We start from the raw sequence: 25564 nt of genomic DNA, 5'->3' as shown, positions 1-25564 counted from the left end.
ACAAACATCTTAAACACAATATACAATATTTATTTCTAGCTCAGGGTCCTGTAAAGTGACATTCAGCGGCATTATCCACATCAACATGATCTATGCGCCCTCTAGTGCCATTATGGCACTGGTGCTGTCTTTCAAGTACTGTGTCAGAACTTCATTACCCATAGTTCATTGTGGGTTCAAGTATCCTACTTTTCGCCTGTTTTTTTTTTTAACCCCGGTGTTTGTGTAGCAACTGTCAAGCTCACCGCTTACTAAAAATAAATAATAGTAATTTATTTGAGTTAATACTGACAATTATAAATTCAGTGCAAATTAACGACTTGTTATAGTGCTTTTCTTTAAAACTCTCGATTCCACCGGGATATTTATGGTCAACTAAGATCCCTGTGAGAGGTCCTCAGTCTCCAGTGTCATTGGTGAATGACCGAAGATGTCTCACAGCAGATTGTTTGCTAGGCTGCTTTGTAAGTATTGTAGCAAACAATAGTTTAGTCATACAAATTGTTTGACAGTTTGCTTTCGGTATCGCACGTATACTTACCGTCTGTGTGCTCTACATTAGCTTTGCAGGCACGTATAGTTTTGCACCGGCTAGCAAGGCTCCTGTGGGTCGGCTGTCAGGGGGCTTACACGTTAGTTAGCCACGTTAGCCTGGAGACCGTAGAGGAATGCAGGGAAAACTCACTGACAGTTAGCAGGACCTTAGCCTTACGCTAAATAAAATCTAACTTTAAGCACCTACCAGCCTGCTTCCGTACAAGTGTTAATTGTTGATCGTTGATCTTTGACCTTGCATGTCTTGTGAACTACAACGGCTGTGTGTGACAGCAGGTTCATCAGCCCATGTTATCGAGCAGTAACTGAAAGCAGCTAAATGAACTTTTTGAGGCAGTTTATTTGCATGTTACTTTCTGACAGTTAAAAAAATGTAAAAATAAGTTTGCGTTAGATTTTAGAGGGCGACATAACTTTAATTTAGTACGCCTTTCTTGAGACTTTAGCTAAGATGAACTTTGCTTATCTCACTGATAAATTGTGTCTTGTTGGGAGGTTTGAAAGCGGGCCAAAGTTCAGTTAGTCAGGCTGCTGGTTAATATTAGCCCAGTCACAAACACGCGTTAGGGCTGAACTGAAAAAGAAAAACAGGAATGATTTTGGGGCATTTGGGCTACAGGACAGTGTGTTCGGCAAAAGAAGCCTGTGAGTTTATTTGTTTTAGCCTGTAGAGATCGCGGTGTCATATTATTTATTTTGGCAGTGTCCTCTTAGTAAATAGGCTGCACCTTTATTTTTGAATAGTAGCTTCACAAAGTGAGTAAGAGGGAAGAAAGGATCACCACAAGACAAGCTCGAGTCTCACATGACATTGAAGGAACTGCAAGAACTGAAATAATAATTGTTATTAGTCAGACAGATGCAGTTTTAATATAATTAATATTTGTATAGAAAATGCATTTCGAACTGTGTGTACGCACAATGAGAAAATACGTTGTTCTTTTTCTTGCAGTTGGATGTGAATTGTAAAATATGAAACACCTAGCTACCCATTTGCTGCTTGGAGACTGATGAGCTTTAATTTATATTAATGTCGTCAATGTCACTATCAGTTCTTCTTATATTTGATTCTTTATTGATTTCCATGGTAATTTTCTGCTGTGAGGGGAGTTTAACTACATAGTCTTTTGACATTAATGCAGTAGTATAGTAGTAAAAGTGTCTCATAGCCATGTTGTGAGTAGTGCAGCATATTTCTCATTTTACCTGTTAGGTGAGATTATGTAATACCTACAGTCTTTGTCTTATCAGATGCCTCGCAGCATGCATAAACCTTGATTAAAGTTCTTCAACTGAGTCGTGACCTGCAGCTGCTGGACACATTGTTACACCAAACACTAACTAACTTGTAATGCCTCCGTAGGTTAACTAAAATTATCATAAAACTGAACAGAAGTCTTAAAAATTGAGTGGGGTTTTTTTTTTGGTAACATTTTCTGTAAAACATATCTCTGTAAGTCTTAAAAGAAAGTTTTAAATGTTGCTCAGCAACTTTGAAGGATAGTTGGAGGGTAAAAGATTGTTGCCAAAAACAGTGTGGAGCTTAGGTTTCTCCTGAAAGGTAAATATTTGATTAAACACTTTGCTGTCCACTGTGAGAAGAGTGGTTTAGGATCGGTTCAGATTTGAGAGAAACTGCAGTTTACTTGTTGCAAAACATGTCTCCTTTGAACAAAACAGGTTTAATGTGTAGTCTTGCCTCTATGTTAAGTTCTCACAAATAACAAAAAAACTCTGTTGTTCCCTTTTCCCCCGTCCATTAGTGCAGCACAGTGGAGTCAGACACTGCTACACAGGCACAAGAAAGAACCTGTACATCGACAAGAACACGAAGGTCATCTGCCAAGGTTTCACGGGGAAGCAGGTTTGGACTGAAAACCTCTCGTTGTTTTTGCTTCACATCAGTTTAAGTTACTGCAATCTTGTTGTGAAATCTCAGGTTTTCCTTACTGCACACACAATTCCTCATTTTTGTATGTCAAAGACTTTCTGTATGAGTAAGATTACCAGAAGGACATTTTAAAAGTGCATCTCCATCAGCTGTAAAAATCTCATTCTTTATTTCTGCCTAAATTCAGTTTTGTTTTAATGGCACAAGTTATGTCAGTATAGTTCAAGTTAATTTTATGTTTACAGCCTAATAAGTCTGTTGTGTCTTAGAGATTTGTCTCAGACCTTTTAGCATTAAAACCTTGGCTAAGATGAAGAAAAGCTCCTGCATTGTCCCAAGGAGAGCAGAATCCTTTATTACTCCTTACTCTATTCTCTCAGGGCACATACTCATGTCAAAACAGAGAATCATAATTTCACTAACAATTTGAAAGTTGTTTAAAAGGTTTAAAATGGAATCAAATACTGTACTGTGCAAAAGCCTTGGTCTGCTGGTCATTTTGTTTTGTTTTGTTGGGAAAACGGAAAGTAAGTGCAGAGCTTTATTAAAACATGTGCAAACATTCAGGGAATAATCAGGAATAGTTCTCCAGGCTTCTCGAAGGTTATTCAAAGCTGTTTTGAATGACCTTCTGATGTTAACTGCTTTTTGTTCTGTTCTTAATAGAGTTAAGGTCCAGACTCTGAGGATTTTCCTGTGTTCATAAGTCCAACACTTATGAATTGTTGGCAAGATTTCCAACACCACTGGCTGAAATGCAGCCCCAAACCATGACACAGCCTGCACCTGCCTTAAACCAAAAATTTCACACGTGGATTCATCACTCCATAGGACTCTTTTACATTTGACTTTCAATCCAATTCTTGTGTACCTGTGGGACATGACTTCCAGCGAGTCTATTTCTGATGAGGCATCAGTGATCAGTTGAGGATCAGCTGAAGGGCTGGTGCATGTCTTTCCTGGATTTTTTACATCCAGACTTTCGGATACTCTTCATATGCTGTAGAGCTTTAAGCTTTGCCATCACTACAATTTAAAACAGTTTTTTAAAAACCTTTTTTTTCAATGCTATGTAAACACAACGCTGGTTTGTCCCTTGAGCTTTGTTCATAGGTCAGTGTCAAGAACTGGGCTATAAATGAGTGAAAAAACATTCAGTGTCCAAAGAACAGCTTTGAAAGACCTTCAAAAAGCTCAGAGAAGTATTGTTCAAGAGCACCTTAAAAATACAAGAAAGCCTGGCTCCTTTGAAGTAAAGTACAAAGAAATAAGGGGTGGCTCAAGGCTTTGCGGCACTGTAATAATTTAAATAGTTAAAGTTAGCAAAATGTAAAAGTGTTTGGTAAAAAGTCCCTGATGCTAAGTTTGTGTAAATGCTGGAACACTTGATACTGCTGTGATTCTGCTGTTTGCTGTGGATTTTGTGGATTTGTTTCAGCCTTATAAATCAAGTTTGATCCTTTAATTTTTCCAGCTTATTCTTAAATAGAAAATAATTTTCATTTTTAATTTGACTTGTCTCCCCCCCTCCCCCCTCCCCCCAACAACTACCCTTTATCATGGTTTTAACCAAGCTTAACTCTGCTTGGCAGATTGTTGAGCCTTTGATTCATTTATTATTTTTTCCGTGCATGAAAAACCTTATGTGATTTGCTTTGAAAAGTGGCAGTGAAGGAGAATTACAATCTTCTTGGCAAGTGTGTTCAACAAGCCAGAAACGTGGACTTCACAGATTTATATTCCCCCCCGCCCCGCGTCCTTCCTCACATTTCATTTTTCATCTTCCATTTTCTCTTCAACATAATAAAAGGTTGTTAAATATAGTTCTAGTGAACACTCTGGGTAATTAGAAAAGGATGAGAAATGAAGCAAGTGCTATTGAGTGCACATTGCCGTGTCTTCCTGGCTTGATAAGCAAGTCATTTTTCAAAATTATTGTACCAACATTTGCGATAATAATGACCGGCAAAAACAGCAAAGTTAGCAGGGTGAAGAACTATATTACAAATGGGCGGGAAAATGCTGATTCATAGCTTCTAATTCCTCTTAATAGGCTGGTTATAATTTTTACATTAAGGTCATTTATTTGCGCTTGTAGTTACGGTCTGTGCTGCTCCATCTACATTGTTTCAGCCTCTCGAGTGATAATTAACTGACTGCACGCAGATAGGATTCGTTCAGCAGAAAATCAGTTCGGTCTGAATTCATGAGCTCATTTTCTGCGAAGGTGCAACTGAGGTTCAGTTAAATTATTCTTTCACAGATCTACAAAATGCATTGTGATCCCTTAGTGTTACTGCGGCTGTATCCTGTTCATTGAAGTAAGTCTTAAAGCATGTGTACGGCACATATATTGTTTGCCAGTTGCTTTCAGCTCTTTATTGAAACTGTAGTTTGATCATGTGAAATATTCTAAATGTTCTGTTTACGTGTAGGCGTGGAAGTTAAGTGTCTTACTAAAGTTACAGCATTCACAGACTGTTATAAACAGCCCATTTGTGTTTGCAGATCAAGTATTAGTGCATCATAATGTGTATACTCTTGAGATTTAACTATGCTTAACCCGATGCTTGAGCTAGGATGTCTGAGATTATCATATTTTACGCGTTTCTATGGGCAGGGTTGAAGCAAAGTGGTGAATCGCTTTCCTGCGTGTCTAGAATAAAATGCACAAACCTTGGCAGTGCAGCACGACATGTTCTCCGTGGCCCACATGGAAGTGACAGTGTGTGAAATATTTTGTAAACTAACTTTCTTGGGAGATATTTCACACTCTGCGCTGGCGACTATCCAACGCTGCTTTTGATTTGTTTTTCAAATGTTCTGCTAGGAGATTAAACTTAGCTTACATCATTACTTATTTGTCAAGATCATTTAGATTCCTTCTCATTGAATATATTTACCGGTGCCTTCACCCCCTGCTAGAATCCAGCCTAGTTTCTGTATTTATCCTTTTTCTCAGCAGCACCGGTGATTAATCTTGGATGGCATCATATTTCCTACTTCCACTCTGTCTGCAATGATATCTCAATGTTGGTGCAGTAGAAGTGGCTGTACCCATTTCATTACACATGTGTACACAAACTGATTGCGCTCTCTTCCTCTTCACTTGTAGGGGACGTTTCACAGTCAGCAGTCTCTCGACTATGGCTCCCAGTTAGTTGGAGGAGTTTCCCCTGGCAAGGGTGGCAAGACCCACCTTGGCCTGCCAGTTTTTAACTCTGTGAAGGAGGTGTGTGTGACTCCTTGTCTAATTGTGTTGTAATTGTGCTTATTGCTGTTGTAATTCTTTTTTAAAAACAAGAACTAAAATATGTAGTTTGTATTCTTCCTACTGTGATCCTTTGCAGATGGATTTTTGTAACGTAACATTAGGTGGCACTGTTTCATAACTTGAGAATGTCCCTTTTTTTTTTTTTTTCTTTTTTTTTTTGATGCAATGCCAATGCCTTTTATTCTTTGCTTCAGGCAAAGCAGGGCACAGGGGCAGACGCCTCTGTGATTTATGTACCTCCTCCATTCGCGGCAGCAGCCATCATTGAGGCCATTGACGCAGAGATACCTCTGGTGGTGTGCATCACTGAGGGCATCCCCCAGCAGGACATGGTTAAAGTCAAACATAAGCTTCTGCGCCAGAGCGCTACTCGCCTCATAGGCCCAAACTGCCCAGGAGTCATTAATGTAAGTGCATACATAAATACACAGCGGAGGACAAATATACTTACTTCTATTTCCTTTTTTTTTTTTTTGTGAGTGGGGGTGGCTGAGAGGGTTGAAAGCCCAAATTCCTTCTCATGGACTCCCTGAGATTTAATGCATTAATAATAACAGTGATTTTTTTCCTTTTTAATATCATGGGAGTTTATCCAGTAGATAAAATGGAGAAAATGACAAATGACTGTCTTTTTAAAAATTGTTATTTATTATATTATTATTACTTATTGTTATAGAAGAAAAAGTTTAAAAACAGGTTTTTAAATTGTAAAAAATTACAATGAAGTAATAATGAACTGCAAATGTGAACTGCAAAAAACAATGTGTTTTGTTTTAGATATACACTGAAATATGTGGGTTTTATTTGTTTTCTCAGCCTGGGAATGTAAGATTGGCATCATGCCAGGCCACATTCACAAGAAAGGAAGAATCGGTGAGTGGTGATGTGTCTAAGGTCACACAGGCAAAAGCTTTAAACATTAAGCATAATTGAATATAACTTTAAAATGCCAAAAGTTAATGTATTTAAGAATGTGTGAAATCTAGAGAGCTTACATGGTGTTGTATGCCCTCACTGGCTACTTTAAATGGGCACACCTTGCCAGTATCAGGTTGGACTCCCTTTCAACTTCAGAACCTTCTTAATTCTTCATGGCACAAATTTAACAAGATGCTAGAAATATTCCTAGAGATTCGACTGCTGTAACAGAAGTCAAGACTTCTCAGACCAGTCAACCTTTTTTCCCCAAGTCTTCTGTGGTCCAGTGCAAATTGTCACCACAGTTTCCTTTTTTCTGTTCATGAGTGGTATCTGCTGCTGCTGTAGCCCTTTTGCTTCAACGTTTGAAGAGTTGTGTAAGAGATACTCTTCTGCATACCTTGGTTGTAACGAGTGGTAATTTGAGTTACTGTTGCCTTCCTATTAACCTAAGGCAGTCTGGCCATTCTCCTCTGGCATCAACAAGGCATTTTCACCTGGAGACCTGCCTGTCATTGGATATTCTCTCTTTTTTACACCATTCTTTGTAAGCCCTAAAGATGGGAATCCCAGCAGATCAACAGCTCTTTTTTTTTTTTTTTTTTTTTTTTTTTAAATACTCAGATCAGTACATCAGGCTATTTAAAAACCATGGATCGCTCAGATACTTAAAATCACCTTTCTTTTCTCATTCTAATGACTGAGTTGCTGCCGTGTGATTGGCTCACTAGATATTTGTGCTAACCAGTGTTGGTCAAGTTACTTGAAAAAAGTAATCAGTAACTAATTACTGATTACTTCCCCCAAAAAGTAATCCCATTACTTTACTGATTACTTATTTTAAAAAGTAATTAATTACTTAGTTACTTAGTTAGTTTTTAAAAACACGATTTACAACCTGAAGAGGTGATAAAGCGATAGATCTTTCAGCCCAATTCTACTTTTTCTGCATAATCCATCATACAAAATGTAATCAAATGGAAAAGTCTCTTTTTTTTTTACTTGTTTTATTAGTTTTAATCTTTTAACTTTATGCATCAAGCAAAAATTTAATTATCTGCAACATTCTCTGACTTGAATAAATTAGTTTAACATTTAAACCTATTTTCTGCACATTCCAGCACATAAAAGAAAATATTTTTTGTGTTTACACTCACTACTCTTTCAAATAGATGCAAGTAAAACACAGCAGAAAATAAATAAAGTCAAAGACTCAGCGGTCCTGTTGCTCTATTTTCACCTGTAAAGCAGGACTGGGGGTAGGCGGAGGTTTACCCTGGTGCAGGTGTGCTGCGGTCAGTTGATGAATCCGCGAGTTTCTCTGTGAGTTTCCCATTACGTCGTTGCGCACTCGGTGCTTGCTTGGAAGTTTAGGGGGTTTTTTCGCTGTAAAAAGTTTTCTTCCTACGCACAACGGACACTAATGTTTTTGTCACTTTTTATGGAATCAAACTCAAAGTAAGGTCAGTACTTCCACGCTTTAAACGCTGCATGCTCATACTCTCTCCCGCACTCGATATATGATCCATTGTTGATCTGCACACAGCTGTTGTCACGAACGTCGCACTCGCTTACGTCACTGTCATGAGACATTCTCGCAAAAAAATCATGGTTTTAGTAACGCAGTAACGCAGCGTTCCTATGGGAAAGTAACGGTAATCTAATTACCGATTTTGCAATAGTAATCCCTTACTTTACTCGTTACTGTAATCTGATTACTTTTTTCAAGTAACGCGTTATTGCCCATCTCTGGTGCTAACTAGTAGTTGAACAGGGACACTCAATAAAGGGGTCAAAATTCAAAATGAATAACACTCACCTGTTGGTTCAGGCTTCTCCAACCACAGTCATTAAATGGCTGAAGAAAAACACGCTGCCTTTCTTTCCAGGTTGAAATTTTTTTCCTTTTTTTTTTTTTATTTTTAAACACAGCACTATTTAGATCTTACATCGAGCTCCTGCTGTTGACAGCTTGACGTGCAGCATGTGCTCCCGGCTAGTGAACCTTTACAGGAAGTCTGTTATATATGTAGTAAATCGCCTGCCATTTATTATTATATTTTTATTTTTTTACCGCACCATAGAGGGAGCAGCTGTTATGATGGTGATCCGTTTTGTATTTTATGTCTTGGTAAAAAGATGTTGACAAAAAAATGGCAGCTGCATTTTATTTTATTATATCACCTTTGACCAATATTTCTTTTAATGATGTTTAACTGTAAGCAAAGAAACCTAAGAAGTTCTTTCTTTCAGGCATTGTTTCTAGATCGGGTACCCTGACATATGAAGCTGTGCATCAAACTACGCAAGTAGGCCTGGGCCAGTCACTCTGTGTTGGTAAGCTACCAATGACTTTTGGCATATTAAGTTTAAACTGAACACGCAGTGCTGTTGAATGCATTTTTATATCTGTGCAACATAAAACAAGCTTTTAACTGCTCGAAGTAGATGCCAGGGAGATTTTGTAGGCATGAACAGAGAGAATTTTATATTAGTATGTGCTGCATTTGGTTTGAAGACATGCTGGTCACTTATTACCAAGCACTCAACATCACATCCTTATATTTAATTTAAACCTCACTGTGAATGTTGGCAGGACCTTAGACGTGATAAGATATTAGACTTTCATCTTTAATAATTACTCCAGAGATTAAATTTAAAAAAAAAAAAGAATATTTTACAGGACTCTGTAGAAATAGGAAGGTGAACTTGGAAGATCACCTTGCTCTAAAACTCATCAGATGCTAATACATTTCAGCAAATAGCTCAGACGTTTTCTAATAAAAAGGCACTTTTCTGATCAGTGCTCAGAATATTCCTCTCAGATCTGAGCATTAAAGGTGCTGCTATCTTTGAAGAGCCCTATTGAGATCGGACAGATCCATTGAGTGGCTCAGATGGATATAGAAACTTACTTTCAAAAGTCTTTGTCCTGAAAATCTTAAGGATAGTGTTTTTCATCTCACTCGCTCATCTATAGCCGTACATAAAATGTGATTGTGTACCATATATCTTAAATATATCCTTTTTTCTCTTAAATTCATGCTTCTTTTGTTTTTTTTTAGGTACATCTCAAAAAAGACAATACTAGCTTTTACACATTCTGTAAAATAATGACACATTTATTACAAATGTAAATAAAAGCAGATAAAGGATTGCAGGTAATATCATATTTTCTGCATATCTCACATGTTTATGTGGGACTTTCCATTAACCCACCCATCTTTTTATTACCCTACTTTCTCTACAGTGTCTCATAGCCTTGTTTTAATAATTCATTGATTTACAGCATGGATTAACAACACATGCTGCTTGATAGCACAACCTGTGACATTTTCCCAAACTCTGTTTCCCGCTGTTTAAAAACCCAGTGTATTCATTCGTCAATTTTGTATCGCTCCCTATTGTTATTCACAGTATGAGCATCAGCATGTTTGCTTTCTAGGAGGCAGCTCAGAATATCTGTTTAGATTTTATTAGAACATCTTGACATTCAGTAACGACACAATCACATCCAGCTCTGTTACATCTTGGCAAAACATCAAAAGATTAACTGTTTTACAAAAACAAATTCTTTTGGCCAACTTGTGTGCCACCAGAAAATCCATATCAAAGAGCTACTTGGACTCTGGAATTAAATGAAAAACAACTTGGCTTCATCATTATTTAGACATTTTAATTATGGAGTGTCCTCTAGCCAGACTTCATAAAGCTAGTGCCGCAACAGTATTAAATATTGTAGAGTTCATTAAACGGAGTTTATTGGTGGGTCTGCTCGTGACTTCTGAAGTTTGAGTATGACCTAGGGGCTACAACAAATTACAGTTAATGCAATATTTAATATCACTGTCATCTTTGTTGCTGTTAATGTGGGTGCGCTTTGATTAGTATGCATGTAATTTTTTTTTCTTGGTGTTGCCAGGTTTTCTAATGGTGCGAATATAAATTAAGAAGACATTGAGTCTGTGGAGATTTGTCTTGTGGAGATTTGCCCTTGCTTTTGTAGATCCTGATGGAAAGTATTGTTAAAAATGATTATTGCACCCTTGTGGTTTTCAAAAGCTTTGTAATTTTTGTTTCCTGGATATGAAACAAAAGACATTAAAGTACCACGCAGAGATGCAGATGATTTGGGACAATTGAGGTAAAACTGAAAAATGATTGAGAATGTTTGGTTTTTTTGACTCTGTCCAGTTGAACTTTTTTTTTTCTCCCCTAACAAAATGTCTCAGAAATGACTCTGCAGTTATTTTTGATTTTATAGAGCTTTACAGCGTTTCCAGCTCATTGCTTTAGCTCTCTGTCACTGGTCAGCACTGGCATTGCAAGTAGTAGGACATTTAAAGGATCTGTGTCCAATGTTTATTTGTTGTGCAGAGTCAATTTTGCCCTGCTGAAATGCTAAACTAGAGCTTAAAAGTCACTTGATATACAGTATATTGTACATCATTTGCTAATCAAGGCACTGCTCAATGAAAATGAGACCAGATTTACAGGGAAATTAAATCAGTTAATATTAATTGTTGTGTGAAACAGTCCGGGCAAAGCATCCCCAGATTATCTTGGTAGTGGTTATCGGATGTTGTTGACGTGAAGCTGGCTTCCAGCGGCTGCTTATTTGATGAAGCCTGAACAGCCATGTGATCCTCCTTCACAGGCATTATCATTATCAAGTGTTTGCTTTGTCTCCTGCAAGGTATTGGCGGGGATCCATTTAATGGCACAAACTTCATAGACTGTCTGGAGGTGTTCCTGCAGGATCCCAAGACGGAGGGCATTATTCTTATTGGAGAAATTGGAGGAAATGCAGAGGAGAATGCAGCAGAGTACCTGAAACAGCACAACTCTGTAAGGAAATGACACACTGGACACCCATAATCTCACTTCACTCTCCTGCTAATATCCCCTCACACAGCGCTTCACCTTAACACATATATCTGTTCTTATAAAAAATGTATCCTTTTCTGAATTAGCTCTCAGTTATGCCCTTTCAAAATATGTCAGCTCAAGTGAAGACTGGAAGCCATCATATGAGCTATGAGCGTGATCGTATCTTCAGGCTGGCTTTCTTACTTCTCTGTGTCAGTGTGATTTGTGTGATCAAGATAAGCTGACAGATGGGATGAAGGTATGATTCACAGGACATGTTCTGAAATCAGCAGTGCTGATGAACAGTGAACATTTTGTGAGACCACATATGATAAAGAGTCGGGTGAGGATTGACTTGTGTATCCCAGTGGCTGTGAACTTGTATATATTTAAAAAATAATTTTTTGTTCGGGGTCTGAATACTTTTAGCCTGTTAATTTTTCCGTGTGCATGTGTTTGCTTCTGTGTCCACGTGCGCGCTTATGGTGCTCTCGAGCTAAGAAATGAATTTGATTTGCCCTCAGCTTCTCTAATGCATGCAAATCTCCTCCTGGCGTCTCAGGAGAATAACTTCTCACACTCTACAAATAAAGTACAAACACCCGCCACCCAATCACCCAGAGTGTTGACAGGAAGGGACAGTTCAAATGAAACACATGCAAGAAAAAGCCCAGCAGAGCGTGGGAGTAAGCTGCAGATCTCATGTTGAAAGTTAGTTGTGTAGAACATCGTACATAAAATGGCATTCTTTAACTGTAATAGTTGAAAAAGGGTAGAAGGATATCTGAAGACATTGTTTTTACTTTAACTCAACTTTTCTAGATTTGGATACATTCAAATTCAAGTCACTGATGCACTGCCAGCGGTGTGCTCCCATAAGTGAAAATGGCAGTGTCTGGAATAAGCAGTAGGCTACCTTAAAATAAAATGTTAATACACGTAAGTATGTTTTGCTTCTGTCAGTATCTTCTTGGTTTTAATCGCAGGGTGGAAAACTCCAAAACCTGGTCCAGTAAACTTTCAGTTTGATTTGAAACTTGGATTTATCTAAAATAAGGTCTAAGGTGAGTGGAGGGAAAAAGAACATATCAAATATTATTGTTTAGTGTCAAGCACATTATAAAACAGGCAATGTGCGTCATCAGGTTAGCGTAGGTGTGATTTGATTAAATTTGATTGACAGCAGTGATATAAGCGATCAACCCACCTTATGTCTTGTTCCAAACGAAATCCCACATTTAAGCATTAATCTTACACATCTCTCTAATGGTCATTGTTTGATATTCTGGTATTTGGTTTGATCTCCTCTGATAGATTTGTGATTTTTCAAAAAGGCTCTTATTTTTATTAATCTTATTTTGGATTTGAACACAGAGCTGGCATAGTCTTTGGATTTCCATCTTTTAGTATCAACGGTGCCTTGCCATCACCTTCTACCAGCAGCTGTAGATATGCTCACTACCAGACCAACATGTCGTCACATAAACTATCAACTTCTGTGTAATTCAACAAACGCTCAAAGATTAAAACGATATGGCCGTCCCTAGAGCGCAGCACATGTAGCAGACTTCATAAATCATGGAGGTCATTCTTGTTTCTGTTTGTTTTTTACAGTATAAATCGATCAGTTTTTTTTTTTTTATTTGCTAAAATTTCGACACACCAGCACCACCACAAATCTACTATTCTCTGGTCTTTTAGCGTGGTTACATCATCCACTCTCTTTTTATATAACCAGACCTCCGAACTGATTCGACATCTTTCAAAAACAGGTTCATACTCCATAATAACTGGGTTTTATTGAAGGGATGCGTTTTATTTTTAGCAAATTATTATTTTTCCCAGCTGAGCCTTGGCTGAACCTGGCACAACACAGCCAGTACAGGAAAGATTAAAATATCTCATGTGAAATAAACAGTTTTGTGCTGAGCTTTTTCAGTATGTATTCACAGAGGGCCACATTACTCATTTCAAGACGTTAAACCCAAAACTGTTTCTTAAATGCCCCGTTTCGCATTAGCTTGACAAATTGTGCCACATTGGACACGTTGTGTATTCAATGCCCATTGAAATTAAAGGTTGAGTGTCATGATTGATTTATGTTATGCAACATTTAATAAATTGATCTCCTGACGTGCGAACGACATATTAGACCAAAAGGGGAGAAAGTATTGATTTCAGTATCCATCAGTGTTACAGCTGAGTTACTGCACACTATTTTGTCTACCGCTGCTTTAATTCAGTGAAATGCAAGAAAACAAACTCATACTTCCCACTAGGTTCTGCTGTCAGATTTTATGATGTAGGGCATATGTCAGCATTAAGCCTTCATTGGTGTTGATGCCCTCTATTGCCAAGTAAAAAGTGGTTTTATAACATCACCTGTATCAGCGGTTTATCAATACAAGAGTCTCACAGGCTTTCTAACAGAAAAAGGCTTTCCCCGCCATATTAAAATTTGGGTCATGCATGCCAAATACGTCATAGTATTTGGCACCTCGACTACTGTGGTGGGTATGTATAAATAAAATGTCCTCACCCCATCTCCACTGACCTTTTAAATAAACATTTTATTCTGTGAGGAAAAAAAAAAACCCTGAAAATGAAGGAAGGCTGTAGTTTGGATGAAGTCTGAAGTTGAAGCGCTGGCACATGTTATTTACACCCCGCCCTCATCATGTTGGTGAGGCCACCTGCGTGTCCCAGTTTTACTTTTAAGCTTATGAAAACAATTCCTCAATTTAGAGCAGGGTATTTTGTGTTTATAGAACAAAGGCGTTTTCCAGTCATGTTGGCACAGAGGAGGTGTTAGAACGTTATATTATGCGATTGGTCTCATAATTAAGGTAATAAATCTGTACAGCTAACAGTGGAAGACAAAAGACGGGTAAAGGGATATTGTAATATGACACCCTTCCCTGTATGAGTTGTTACTTGGAGCCCGGGGAAGCAGGGATTAATGGAGTAATTAAACCTCTTGCGTTTGAGTTAGATTTAAGACTTGATCCACACGAGGTTGGTTTGTTTATTTAGAACGTGATTTGACTCCTGAATACTGAGTGGGCTGTTTGTGCTAATTTGTTTTTATGCATACATTTTCGATGCATAGAGCAGATGCTTCCAACATATTTAGAGCACTTTAAAATGATGTTCCCTCCCTATTTTCATTTCCCTGTTAACTATTCAAGTGTTAATGCCTCATTAGTGGTGCATTTCTGAGCCAAGGTCCTCAGCATTTCCCCGGCTGGTATATGTCCTGTGAGTCTTAATTATCAGAAGTCATCTCTAGTATATATTAGTAGCTGCCATTTTGTTCCTGCCAGTGTCAGGTTTGAATCTGAAGCTGAAATGGCAGTTTGAAGTGGGTGTCTTTGAAGGACCTCACTATATTGCTGTAAAGGCTGTAAAGCATGCCACATTCACCCTCTGAAAGCAGCTCACCGGATGAGCCACAGCCTCTGTTGAAAGCACAGGACTAAGGCTGCGTGCGTGCACTTGTGTTTGTTTGTGCGCTAGTTTAAATTTGTGCATGCGCACACGCACCAAGCAGTCCTCTGCAATTATGTTGTTATTCCTAAGTATGAAATATTAGCTGCTGTTCGTGTGTGTGTGTGTGCGTGTGTGCACACACACACACACACACACACAGTCCCCCTTGCTAGTTGTGTTATTGGTGAAGATGAAATATTAGCTCTCTTCACCTTGGAAATGATCTTAACTGTTGAATGTATCATCCATCAGTGAGAAAGCAGTATAGATGGGTGCTGAGCTAATCAGTGCCTACATGACTAATTACCATTTTAGAAATGAGATGATATGAAACGGCGGGAGCCTGAACCCCTATCTGGTCATACACCAACCCATGCAATTAAATGGCTTGATTGACCCTTTTGTTTTAATATTGCAGACTGAGACAGAGATGGCAGGTTAGACAAGCCTGTTATCATGGGATTCTCTAATAGGAGGACAAGGGGTGTTTCATTTCTAATGAATGAATAAAATGCAGGTGCAGAAAGAGGATTCAACTTTTCTCTTCTTGTGCTTTCTGATGCTATTTGCATCTGACACTTTCTCTTGAGCAGTTTCCCCTTTTCTGTGCATCTTCACCCCATTTTTATGTTCCGATTTTCCTTTTCCTCCTTTTCCAGGGTGATAATTCAAAGCCTGTGGTATCCTTCATCGCTGGTCTAACTGCTCCTCCTGGCCGTAGAATGGGCCATGCTGGTGCCATCATCGCTGGCGGAAAGGGTGGAGCCAAAGAGAAGATTGCAGCCCTCCAGTCAGCTGGAGTTGTAGTCAGCATGTCCCCTGCTCAGTTGGGCAGCACTATGTTCAAGGTGAGTCACTTGGACCAGTAAATATTCAAAGGCTCAAAGATTAGTAATCATGAACAGTGATGGAAAGTACGGCTCCAATGTGTCAGTGGTTGATAACTGTCAGAAATGACTGCAGGCAACTTTAGATCAGTTGAGAACAGCAAGCTTTTTAGCTAGCAGTGCCATAAATAACAAATGCCCAGGTGGGTGTATTTGCATGGTTTTGTCATGGTGAAATTAAGCTTGATCCAGAGCTGGTATTTGTTAGAGTAACCCAATTTTGTCGCCTAAAATCAGAGTCTTGCTGAAAATGAAAGGTGAAATTACATTGTCATGTTTTTGTGGTTGTAGTCTTTAAGAAGTTAGTTTAACAGTGTTGTCTCTAAGTTGCAATAAAGGGCAAAAACCACATCAATAGTTTGCCCGTGCGCGCGCGCGCGCACACACACACACACACACACACACACACACACCTTCCAAACACGTATACACACATTATATATACAAACATTTCAAACCGAATTCTCTTGACTGTCTGGAGTTTTCTCTTTATCTATATCTCTATTTTTTAAATTGATCATGAATCCACATTTTAAAAATTTTTCTACTGTTCTGTGTTTGCAAACTAGTTGGTTAATGAGAGTCTGTTTTAGAGAAAAAGCCATAGTTATTCTTTCTTTCTTTCTTTTTTTAGAAAAAAATTATCTGTCCGCATCTATTATCATTATCAGTATTATTCAGATTAAAAACTTTAAATGAAATGTATGATGAGTTCATAAATTATGATTCAGTGCTATATATTAAACTGCTAAACCATTGATCAACAAGTTCTGCTTCATCCACCTACAGCAGTAAAATGCTCAGGGAGTCCAGTGACGTACATTAACTTTTGCAAAAGGTTTATTTTGTGTAAGGAGCACTTTTTTCTTTTTTTTTCTTTTTTTTTTAAACCTAAATTCAGTAAGATTCTTATAAGAAAAAAAAAAAACTAGGGCTGCCAACGTTAACGTGTTAACGCCGTCATCGGGATTAAAATTTTTGGAGCGCATCTGGACCGCAGAACGGACAAACTTTGAATAAACTGCCCAAAATGCGTTGGCAGAGACATTCAGAGTCATTCTACGCTCCAGATGGGTTGATTGCGTTAAAAATTTTAATCTCGTTAATTGTGATGATGGCGTTTACCCGTTAGTGTTGACAGCCCTGAAAAAGAAAAAAAAAAGTCTCTATAGTAAGGGATATAATTTTGATCCCTCCTGAATTTTTAAGTTTGGTCACATAAAGAAATTATTATTGTTATAGCTTTGTTTTAATGGAGGGAGACAGAAAATCACTGCAAAATTATTTTTAATTAATTTTGCTTGTCATTGATTGAAATAAGTATTTGATGTGACTTAGTAGTTGGTGGAGAAACCCTTGTTGGAAAGCACAGTGGTAAGATGCTTTCTAAGGTGATCACCAGGTTTGCAAGATTACAGGAGGGATTTTGGTTCACCCCTCTTTACTGACACTCTCTAAATGATACTTGGCAGCTTGAATCTTCACAGTATTTCAATAGGACTGAGGTCTGGAGACTGGATAGGTTCCTCCATGACTTTAATGTGCTTCTTTAGGCACTCCTTTGTTGGCGTCTTTGTTATATATGATTTGGGACATTGTCATACTGGAAAACCCACGACTAGGTATGTGTGTAATTAGTCGACTAGCTGACGTTTAATCTAATTGGTAAAATTGAATTGATGGCTTATGTCGGTAAACTGTCTTAAATGTTATGCAACAGTCTGTCACCAAATGGCGCATTGTTGATGAGAAAGCCATCAATCTGTTAATCTAGCTTTCTCCGAAAGGTGGATGGTCTCTCCCTGAGCGATAGGGTGAAGAGTTCAGTGCTTTGCGAGGGGTTCAGAGTAGAACTGCTACTCCTCCACATCGAAGGGAGACGGCTGCTTCTTGGGTAAGGTTTTCCGGTCTGGGATATCCTACCGCGAGGAGGCCCTGGCTTAAACCAGTAGTCTTCTGCAGTCTTTTGACAGCTCTTTGGTCTCACCTGTGGTGGTGGAAAGGTTGGAATAGAAGGAAGAGATTCTGTGAACAAGTGTGATTTCTAAACATACTGAATTGTGATCAGGGGTATCTGTAATTCATTGGCATGTGTCCCCATGAGGCACACAAACTGCAATCCGTTGCTTTGGGAATTCTGGCTGGGTTTTAAATACTTTACCTACATACTGTACATGCATACATATATACAAATCTATTTGAATTTCATTGAGTGAAAAATGCATTTTTTTTAGTTGTTCTCTCTCAAACAAAACTGCCACAAAAATTAGAGACTATTAATGTCATGGGCGAAGTTACAAATTCAGCAGGTGATCCAATAAATAATTAATCCCCCCCATGTGTCTGTGTGTGGATCAGAGCTGATTGATAGTTAAATTTAACAGTATCGCATGATATGAAAATACTTATTGCTGGAATATTTAGTCATTGGTGGGAACGGTGTTAAAAATGCTTCGCTTTAAACAGAAGCAAGCAGAATTCTTATTAATTTAACTATATCCCAAACAATTTATGTCACACTTATGTTTTTTCAGATACATGCAATTTAAAAATTAGGACAAGAAATGCATAGAAAGCAAAAAATTATGATATCTACCCCATGCATAAATATGTGGTTCATTGTTTAATGTAGAACTATAAAATATACTTGTTTGCATTTATTTTATTTTTAAAGTTTATGCAATGTATCAACTAATGAATAAACATATTTTAAGCATAATTACATGTAAGTGAAATTGTGATAATTCTTCTCTTTAGTTTGCAGACCAAAATATCTTGTGATCCTGGTCACTTGTATCTCTTATCACAGTTAATGTACTCATGTAAGGAGGTTTATTTAGTTATTTATCTCTTCTGAGTAGCAAAGGCTGAGATTGAACTTTTAATATGCTATAAAGAAAGGCAGAAGAGAAGGGCAGAAATTAATAAATGTGTGTTTACTGTGGCAGAGTTGCTGGCATTGCCTCTTTATTTCAGTTTATCTCTAGGGAAGAACTGTTAACAAGATGTATAAAAAGTGAAAGCATGTATTACACCCATTCATCATCTTATACTTTCATTACCACTGCTGGCACAACTGCACGCAGATATAGATTTACATGACTTTCTTTCCCAAAGTTTAATTCATAATCATTGCGTGTAATGATGAAAAACGTGCTGCGTGGTTGCTCATATTGCTGCACGTTGTGTTCATACATCTCTGTTAATCTCATTGACCGCCTTAATCGGAGTAATAACATGTAAGAGAAGAAAGTAGAAATAATGCTGTCTCCGCAGGCAGGAACAACAACCGGGGAATTACTGTGTCAGCTGACCTGCATGAACCTGAACATCAGGAGTCCAAACGTGCATCTGCAGAAATCTATACATGCGTCATCAAATGCAATCAGATGTTATAACAGTATTTTGTGAGCTCGAGAAAACTTCGACATTTCAGAAGGGCCAAGGTTTCAGTAAAATCTCTAATTCCAAGTGTTAATAATAGTTTAACCTCTTAAACATCTTAATGGAACATGACTGCTTTTTGTTCCCACTCCAATCCTTGCACCATGTTCATCATAAGAATAATCAAGTTCAGACTGAGAGCTCACTTGTAAGTAGGACACAGTATACTAATAGTGCCTCCTTCTGTCATTCTGTGTGTAGCCATTTGAAAATTTAGTAAAAGTAAAAAAAATAATATTAATAATAAAATGCAGCAGAATGAGGAATATTTATTCCTCGGGTGTAACTTTGGTCCTTTGTTGTCTAATGCATGTTAGACAGGAAAATGAAACTGAACAAGGTGTACATCTTCAGCATCAAGCTGCACTAACGCACTGAATCAGCGGCTTTTTTTCTATCAGACGGGGGGTAACAGGATGAAGATTAGACAACGACCAGTTCATGGCTCATTTTTAACTAGATATAAAGTCATAGCCTTAAAAGATTTAAAGCCTGAAGTTTTCTCTTTTTTCCTGATATTTATTGTGGAATATTTTATTCATCTTTACAATTTGTTTGCTGCACCTTCTTTCCCACAGATCTCAGGATTGTGATCATCCTTTTAGTGTTTGTGCCATTTTTATTGTTTCAGCAGAGCTAGGACACCCTTTTTATTTCTTATTCAAGTTAACTAAAAACATTTTCTTTGCATGTACTGTATGTTTTTGTTACAGTACAACTTCTAAACTGTTGAATCTCCAAATAACATTAAACGCCCAAATTAAGGGGGAAAAGAAAATCTTATGTGCACCCCACTACAAAAAAAATCTTCAACAGAGCTGCATGGATGTGGTTTTTATCATGCAGTATTAGTTATAAGCAAACAACCTTACAAATGTCATGAGATTCCTTTGTTGCTGAACTATGTGTGTGACATCCATTTCAAAACAATCTCTGCCCACTGCAGACCAGCAAGAAATGCAAAAAATACAATAAGCTCCTGTAGGTTTCCACGTCCCACACAAAGCCAAAAATTAGTAGTAACACACTCGCAATGATAAACAAAGGCAAAATTTAGTTGCGCTGGGTGCAAGGAGAAGAAATCAGTAAACCTATATTTATCTGAGAACAACTTAATTTATATGCAAAGGAAGAATAATTATGACCTTTTACTTGTTTACAAAATCACAGTATTATCTTATCCCGCTGATAAAGCTGCAAAGGTTTATGGAGACACAAAAATATCGAATCTGGATTTTGTTTTTGTAATATATTTAAAAGTTAAAGCAGGCGTGCTGACCATATTTACAATGCCTGCTTTCTTCATGTATCCGCGCCCAAGTGTCACAGCTGTCATTGCTCGCTTGTAAAGGTTTTGCTTTTCTTTCACATTACATGTTCGTCTGCTCTCCCCAGTTTCAATCCAGGCGTGTTCTCACCTGTCGCTTTTGAGTGGCAACCTCTACTTTGCTCATTTTTACTCCCCCTCTTGCTCTTGACTTGTCAACCATTAGACGCTGTCTCACAAAGAAGGCTTCTTTTTTTCTTCTTCCTTTTTTTTTTCTCCTCCCCCTCCCTCACAGACGGCTCTGCTTTCTTACCTTAGTGCTATGATTCCTACCTTTGAGTTAGTGTCTGTTGACACGGACCAACAAAGCATCTGTCTGCTTGTCACAAACACCCCCTCTTGTCTTTCTTGCCACTCTTTCCAACCCATTACCCTTTTTTTGTGTCCTCTAATTTTTTTTATTTTTTTTCCTTTTTTTTAGCCAAAAGCCTAACCTCCTCCCCTCTTCTAATTGTACCTCATCTGTAAAGCACAAACTTGGTGAACAAGATCATGGCTCCCCAATTCCCTCCTCCCACTCCATCTAATTGTTGCTTCAAAGAATGCGCTTGCGTTGGCTACCGAGCATTTTACATTATTCAAACACAAGCCTGTTTCCTCCTGAAGGTGGCAGTAGACCTTCAGGTATCCAGACGCCACAGAGGAATAGGCCGACATGTGCATGACTACTTGTGTGTTCTGTAGACCTGATAAATGACTTTTGCATTAAGTTACTTTCCTCCTGTGGAATGGAAAATTCTCTGGGAACGACGTATTCTATCATCCTATGATTTGTGTGATATTTCCCAAATTGAATATGTAAATAGCAACATCCTTTTTAATGGCTAACATAATGCTTTCTCATTTATAGTCACATGGTTGGACCGTGCTGATAAACAGAACAACCATAACCACGCATAAATCAGATTTTTGCAGATGGGTAGTCCCTATCAATCAGAGGAAGTGTGCTGTTTTAATGCTGGCAACTGGAACTTAGTGAGATGTGCGTGCTACATGATTTGCACTCTCCAGGAAAGAAGGAAAAAAAAAAAAAAAAAAAAACAGGCACTCCACAGCTCTAGCCGCCTTTGTTTTCCCCCTTCAACAGCAGATCTGATACATGGGATCAAAACAGAGCTGAGTGAATTCTGCATGAATAAATCATTCACGTCTGTCTCACTTCATGTCACGTTGTTTCTTTTCTTCTTCCTCTGTGTTGTCCATCTCTGCAGGAGTTTGAGAAGAGGAAGATGTTGTAAATTGCGTAAGAAGGCAGCTGACCTCTTACCCCCTGCCTCGAAATTGAGATGAGCAGCCTGAGTCTGGAGGTGGATATGCCCCTACAGTGTCTGTAAACCCCGATTATTTCAACTACGATACGCACACGAAGTGTTTATATTGTAATTTCTGCCATGAACTCATACCTTGCACATAAATGGAAAGAATAAAACAGTGTTTTACTGGTATCCTAAAGAAACCATTGTACACTATGAAAAGCTTTATGGATGTTTTCCTTCTCCACACAATGTCGGCAGCTTACGGATCGACGCCACAGTGATCTGTTTCGTTCTGTTCTGCTGTTCCTGCTCTATGATGGATTTCATCACTAATTTCACTGGTTGCCCACCCGAATAACAAACATTTCTCATATCATTTTGTCAGCTGTGTCGCCTGTACTTTCACGTGGCATATGTAAGAAACAGATGTGGTCTCCTTGTAGAACGGCATTGCTGTCCCTAGATTTTTAGGCATCCTTAAAGTAACTCGAGAAGTACAAATCATCACTTAAATGGGGATGCAGAAGGTGCAGGCAATGTGGTATAGATACAGAAACAACTGCCAGGTGAGCATTTATGACAAAAGTGCTTCTCTTGCAATGTTAATAAATCCCACTTCTGAAAACGCCTCATTTGACTGCCATTGTAAAGTCACTGCATCTGGTTTCAGTTTTGACTCATTCTTAAGGAGAAACGATGATTAGGCCAATTGATTATTTCGTTCAGAGATTAGAAGTCAAATTTACCACATTCAGTCATAAAGTCGAACACTAGTATTGACTAGTATCAGCTTGTCAGTGCCAATCTTTGAGGGAGAGCAGGAATTTCTGAGATTACAAAATAGACTAAGCTTTTGTTTCACCTTCCATTTTTACTCAACCTCTCTTTGTTGGAGCGTGAACTGCTCTGAGGTTTGTCGAGAGTCAGTACCACAAATATGTCCCTTGAATAAATTGTGAGCAAAGTGTCCTTTAAGTTCTTTGAAGCGTCATTTATCCTCAAGTCACTATTGAATGAAAGGACGTGAAGAGAGTGGAAGTCGTAATGTCACGTCTATCCAGGGATGGTCTCCACGAGTATCTGCAACTCAATGCAGTATCTAATGTAGCATTTCCTTTGTCAGTATTGAAAAATGAAGCCTGTCCTTGCGCTTGACTTTAAGACAACACAACACCCATAATCGTTAATCTAAAACCTTCAACAGATTTCTCTTCTCTCCGTTAGTTCGTGGGCACGACTCTTGCGTCGTGACATTTATCCACTGAACATCCAGAGGTTATGAGGAAAATTGTTGAGTGGAGGCATCTAAGCTGAAAAATATTAAATAAGTAAATAAAATGAACACTTAGCCAAGTGCACTGTGTGACATACTAATGAGGAACTTCAGTTCAGTGGTTGGATTTTTAGTTATTAGCATAACAAATTTCATTTGGGTTGTGTAATAGGTTTTCTTACCTCTGGAACAAAACGTAAAACTTTCATAATGCATGATTATTTTTGAGGCTGCCGTTTTTCCCAAGCTTTCTACAACAGTCGTGTGTGGTTTTCGAGTTTTATCGAGCCAAGGTAAAGTGAAGCTTTGCTCTGAATGCTAGTATTTTCTAAGACTGTATATTTGAGCAACATACAGGTTGTGTGAGCATTCACAGAAAACTTTCAGGTTTTTCTCTGATCAACACAAAGTCAACTTCCACAAAAAGTTGCAGGTTAAACCGACACCTCATTACTGAACACAAGGTGAGTGTGGAGCGGGTGAGAGAAAATGAAAGGGGAAAATAAGGTTACAGTTGGTTTTGTGCCCACAGAATCTATTTAAATTAACTCACTGGGAACAAAAGTGTGTAATGAAGCATATAAAGCCCTACACTGGACATCTTTACAGCCTATTCTTATCTGCTCCACAGCAGTCAGCCAAGGCAGATTATTATGTGTAAACATTGTTAACAATTACTTTTTAATCTGCATTAGTGAATTAACATAATGACTGACAGTGGCACAGAAAGCTTATTTGTTTAGAGGCTCAGAAGTTCCTTCTTGTACTTCTGCTGTGTTCTGCTTGTATGCAAGAACTAAATCGGGCCAAAGTTAACCCTTTAGTGCAGTTTAACTGCTCCGTCTTTAGGATTTACTCAACTTTATCACAAGTAACAGCAGGTTCAAAATTAAAATGAACTTACTTTGGAAGCTGGCTTGTTTTCATCTTGTTAGTCATACAAAGCCCTTAAGGTTAATTTCCTATGGAAGTTTTTCTAGTTTAGATGATAAACGTTGTTTACTATCTCCAGTCATACTCAGAAATTTGGACACAGCGGCGGCTGTGGCTCGGGAGGTAAAATAGATCTACTAATAACTAATCGAAAGATCAGTGAAGTATCTATGGGCAAGATATCGAAACCTAAGTTGTCCCCAATACATCCAGTGGAGTGTGAATTTGTGAATGTTAGATGAAAAGCACATTGGCATTGAAAAATGTGCTTGTAGAGTGTGTGTGTGTGTGTGTGTGTGTGTGTTTGTAAATAAATGGGTGAAAGGCTTGTAGTATAAAAGCACTTTGAGTACTCGGAGTAGAAAAGCACTATATTAATTTTTTATAAAGCACCTTTCACAGACATGATCCCAATAATTGACATAATAAATCTATTGAAATTGGTTTGGAGTTCAGTGTGCTCGGTTCATTTTGAAAACATCTCGGGTTGTTTTTTGGGTTTCTGTTTAGTTATCGGTGGACGTTGCTTTTACAACATAACATGCAACCTTTGGACTCCACTAACAAAGCGGCGTTGATGACAGCTGCATTTGATGTCATTCTTTGGGTGGAGTAGCTGGACAGCCTGAGCTGACAATTTATTCCCTCAGACCAAAGAGTTAACTTTATTCATAAAGCTATAAATGGCTGAGTCAAGTCCAGCAACAGACCTGCAGCAAAGTCCTCATTACCAAGAGAGTTCAGCTGACTTCAGCCGAGTCAATCGTCTGAGCTGAAGAAACAAGAATATTCCTCGGAGCAGGCAGCAGCCCTAATGAACTCAACAGGGTACTCTGCAAGTGCCCTTGTGCACGCTGTAACACCTTATAAGAGGAGAGGTTAGCAGCACCAAGGTGCCCAGCATGTAAATCAGTTATTTAATTAAACAGTTGCTAAAGGCACAGACCAGGTAAATCTTGTGTTGAGTTGTAAAGGCTTTTCCTTTAAAAGTATGCTCAGGGAAGCTAACCGGCAGTGTGTGTCGGGTCATTAACATTCCTATTGAAATGTATCTGTGGCATGAGCTGCTACCTGCCAATTAGGATAACAGTGCTTAAATACCAAAAATGCTGTGCAATCTGGAAGCGGTGCAGGTGCAGGTTAGATTTGTTTTGTTTTGTAATTGCCCTGGTTTGTTGGCAGCGGTCTTCAATGAACTGCTAATCGGTTTAGTGTCACATATTGCTCCTTTCAGCCTGAAAGTGCCAGCGATCGTTATCAGATTGTTTTATTGATAACATTGAACGTACCTCCTGCAGTGTCAGGTTGGCGCAGTCTCCATTAAAGCATCGGAGAGCAGTAGTAGTATGGACCAGAAACGAAATCACGGGGCTTGGCAGTAGCAATTTGCATGAGGTGGTATTGTTTTAATAGAAGCACTAACTTGAGATTGCTTTGGGAATTGAGGG

At 38.4% G+C, this 25564-nt stretch overlaps 1 protein-coding gene across 1 annotated transcript; it reads left to right on the top strand.

Moving 5' to 3' along the window:
- The first annotated feature begins 357 nt into the window (after positions 1-357).
- Positions 358-22885, top strand: suclg1 (succinate-CoA ligase GDP/ADP-forming subunit alph). The gene is made up of 9 exons (XM_082535423.1): positions 358-464; positions 2319-2419; positions 5562-5678; positions 5915-6131; positions 6537-6593; positions 8892-8975; positions 11335-11486; positions 15656-15844; positions 21866-22885. Exons 1-9 carry the CDS (start codon positions 431-433, stop codon positions 21890-21892), a joined length of 978 nt encoding a protein of 325 aa, XP_082391549.1. The 5' UTR covers positions 358-430; the 3' UTR covers positions 21893-22885.
- The last annotated feature ends 2679 nt before the right edge of the window (positions 22886-25564 follow it).

This window comes from Aulonocara stuartgranti, assembly GCF_965226115.1.
Source record: "Aulonocara stuartgranti genome assembly, chromosome: 6".
Lineage (NCBI taxonomy): Eukaryota > Metazoa > Chordata > Actinopteri > Cichliformes > Cichlidae > Aulonocara > Aulonocara stuartgranti.
This window is presented reverse-complemented; position numbering and strand designations above follow the sequence as displayed.

Bases quoted from the DNA above. Each gene is read 5' to 3' on its own strand.
- suclg1 (XM_082535423.1), top strand. From the start codon at position 431: ATGTCTCACAGCAGATTGTTTGCTAGGCTGCTTT. The intron at 465-2,318 runs GTAAGTATTGTA...CCCGTCCATTAG, and splicing joins ATTGTTTGCTAGGCTGCTTT to TGCAGCACAGTGGAGTCAGA. The intron at 6,594-8,891 runs GTGAGTGGTGAT...TCTTTCTTTCAG, and splicing joins TCACAAGAAAGGAAGAATCG to GCATTGTTTCTAGATCGGGT.